Source organism: Bison bison, unplaced genomic scaffold, assembly GCF_000754665.1.
Source record: "Bison bison bison isolate TAMUID 2011002044 unplaced genomic scaffold, Bison_UMD1.0 scf7180017863062, whole genome shotgun sequence".
Taxonomy (NCBI): Eukaryota; Metazoa; Chordata; class Mammalia; order Artiodactyla; family Bovidae; genus Bison; species Bison bison.
In genome coordinates this window covers 5,253-7,076 of record NW_011493634.1, presented here as the reverse complement: position 1 = coordinate 7,076, position 1,824 = coordinate 5,253, and the positions used below count along the sequence as shown (strand labels likewise).

General features: G+C 42.4%; 1 protein-coding gene across 1 annotated transcript; it reads left to right on the top strand.

Moving 5' to 3' along the window:
- Window positions 1-578: 578 nt before the first annotated feature.
- Window positions 579-1,433, top strand: LOC104983654 (40S ribosomal protein S4, X isoform-like). The gene has a single exon (XM_010833184.1). It carries the CDS (start codon window positions 584-586, stop codon window positions 1,373-1,375), a length of 792 nt encoding a protein of 263 aa, XP_010831486.1. The 5' UTR covers window positions 579-583; the 3' UTR covers window positions 1,376-1,433.
- Window positions 1,434-1,824: the final 391 nt, after the last annotated feature.

Genomic DNA, 1,824 nt, shown 5'->3' with positions numbered 1-1,824 from the left:
TACTAAATATTGTCAAGCAGCCCATACTATCTGAGGTGCTTAATTTTATGTGTCAGCTTGACTGGTCCACAGAGTGCCTAGATATTTAGTCAAACATTATTCTGGGTGTTTCTGTAGGGTGCTTTTTCATGAGATTAACATTTAAATCAGTCAACTGGGTAAAACAGATTCCCCCCCCCCCCGACAACGTGGGTGGGCTTTACCTAATCAGCCGATAGGCTGAATAAAACAAAAAGGCAACCTTTCCTCATGTAAGAGAATTCCTCCTGCGTGAAAGCCTTTGGACCTGGGACATCAGCTTCTTTTCCTGCCTTTAGACCCAAACTGAAATATCAGCTCTACTGGTTTGGTTCTTAGGCCTTCTAACCTGGACTAGAGCTAAACCACAGGCTCTTCTGGGTCTCCAGCTACCCAACTCACCCTCTAGATCTTGGGACTCACCAGCTTCTATAATTGAATGAGTCAATTCTTTTACACACACACACACACACACACACTCCACTGGATCTGTTCTTCTAACACATTACCCAGAGTGATCTACAGATCCAAAGCAAACCCTACTCTTTTCGTGCCTAGCGCAGCCATGGCTCGGGGTCCCAAGAAGCCCCTGAAATGCGTAGCAGCTCCAAAACATTGGATGCTGGATAAACTGACTGGTGTGTTTGCCCCTCGTCCATCTACCGGCCCCCACAAGCTAAGGGAGTGTCTCCCCCTAATCACTTTCCTAAGGAATAGACTTAAGTATGCCCTAACTGGAGATGAAGTAAAGAAGATTTGCATGCAGCATTTCATTAAGATTGATGGCAAAGTCCGCACTGATATAACCTACCCTGCTGGTTTTATGGATGTCATCGGCATTGATAAGACTGGAGAGAATTTTCGTTTGATCTATGACACCAAGGGTCGCTTTGCTGTTCATCGTATTACACCTCAGGAGGCCAAGTATAAATTGTGCAAAGTAAGAAAGATATTTGTGGGGACAAAAGGAATCCCTCATCTGGTAACCCATGATGCTCGTGCCATCCGTTACCCTGATCCCCTGATCAAGGTGAATGATACCATTCAGATTGACTTGGAGACTGGCAAGATTATTGATTTCATCAAATTTGACACTGGTAACCTGTGCATGGTGACTGGAGGTGCTAACCTGGGAAGAATTGGTGTGATTTCAAACCGGGAGAGGCATCTAGGTTCTTTTGATGTAGTTCATGTGAAAGATGCGAACGGCAACAGCTTTGCCACATGGCTCTCAAACATTTTCATTATTGGCAAAGGCAACAAACCGTGGATCTCTCTTCCTCGTGGAAAGGGTATTCGCCTTACCATTGCTGAGGAGAGAGATAAGAGATTGGCAGCCAAACAGAGCAGTGGATAAAATGATCTCTATGTGATGAGATTGGAAAAGTCTTTGTAATTAAAGATAATACCAAGTGGAAAAAAAAAAAAAACAAAAACAAAAAACAAAGCAAACCCTATCAAAATCCCAATAGCATGCTTCACAGAAATAGAAAAACTTGTCCTAAAATTTAAGTAGAATCTAAAGAGATCCTTAACAGGCAAAGCAATTTGGACAAAGAAAAAGTAGAGAACTCAGACTTCTTGATCTCAAAACATTACAAAGCTACAGTAATCAAAACTGTGTGTTACTGCCATATTAACAAATAGACCAATGGAGTAAAACAGACATCTGAGAAATAAACCCTCAATTTTAGAAGATGTGCCAGGCAGTGGACTTCCTGATAGAGGGGGAAAAAATAGCTTTTTTAGATCTTTGGATCAAAGCAAGGACTCTGGAGTCAGACCGCTTGGCTTCAATTCTACCAC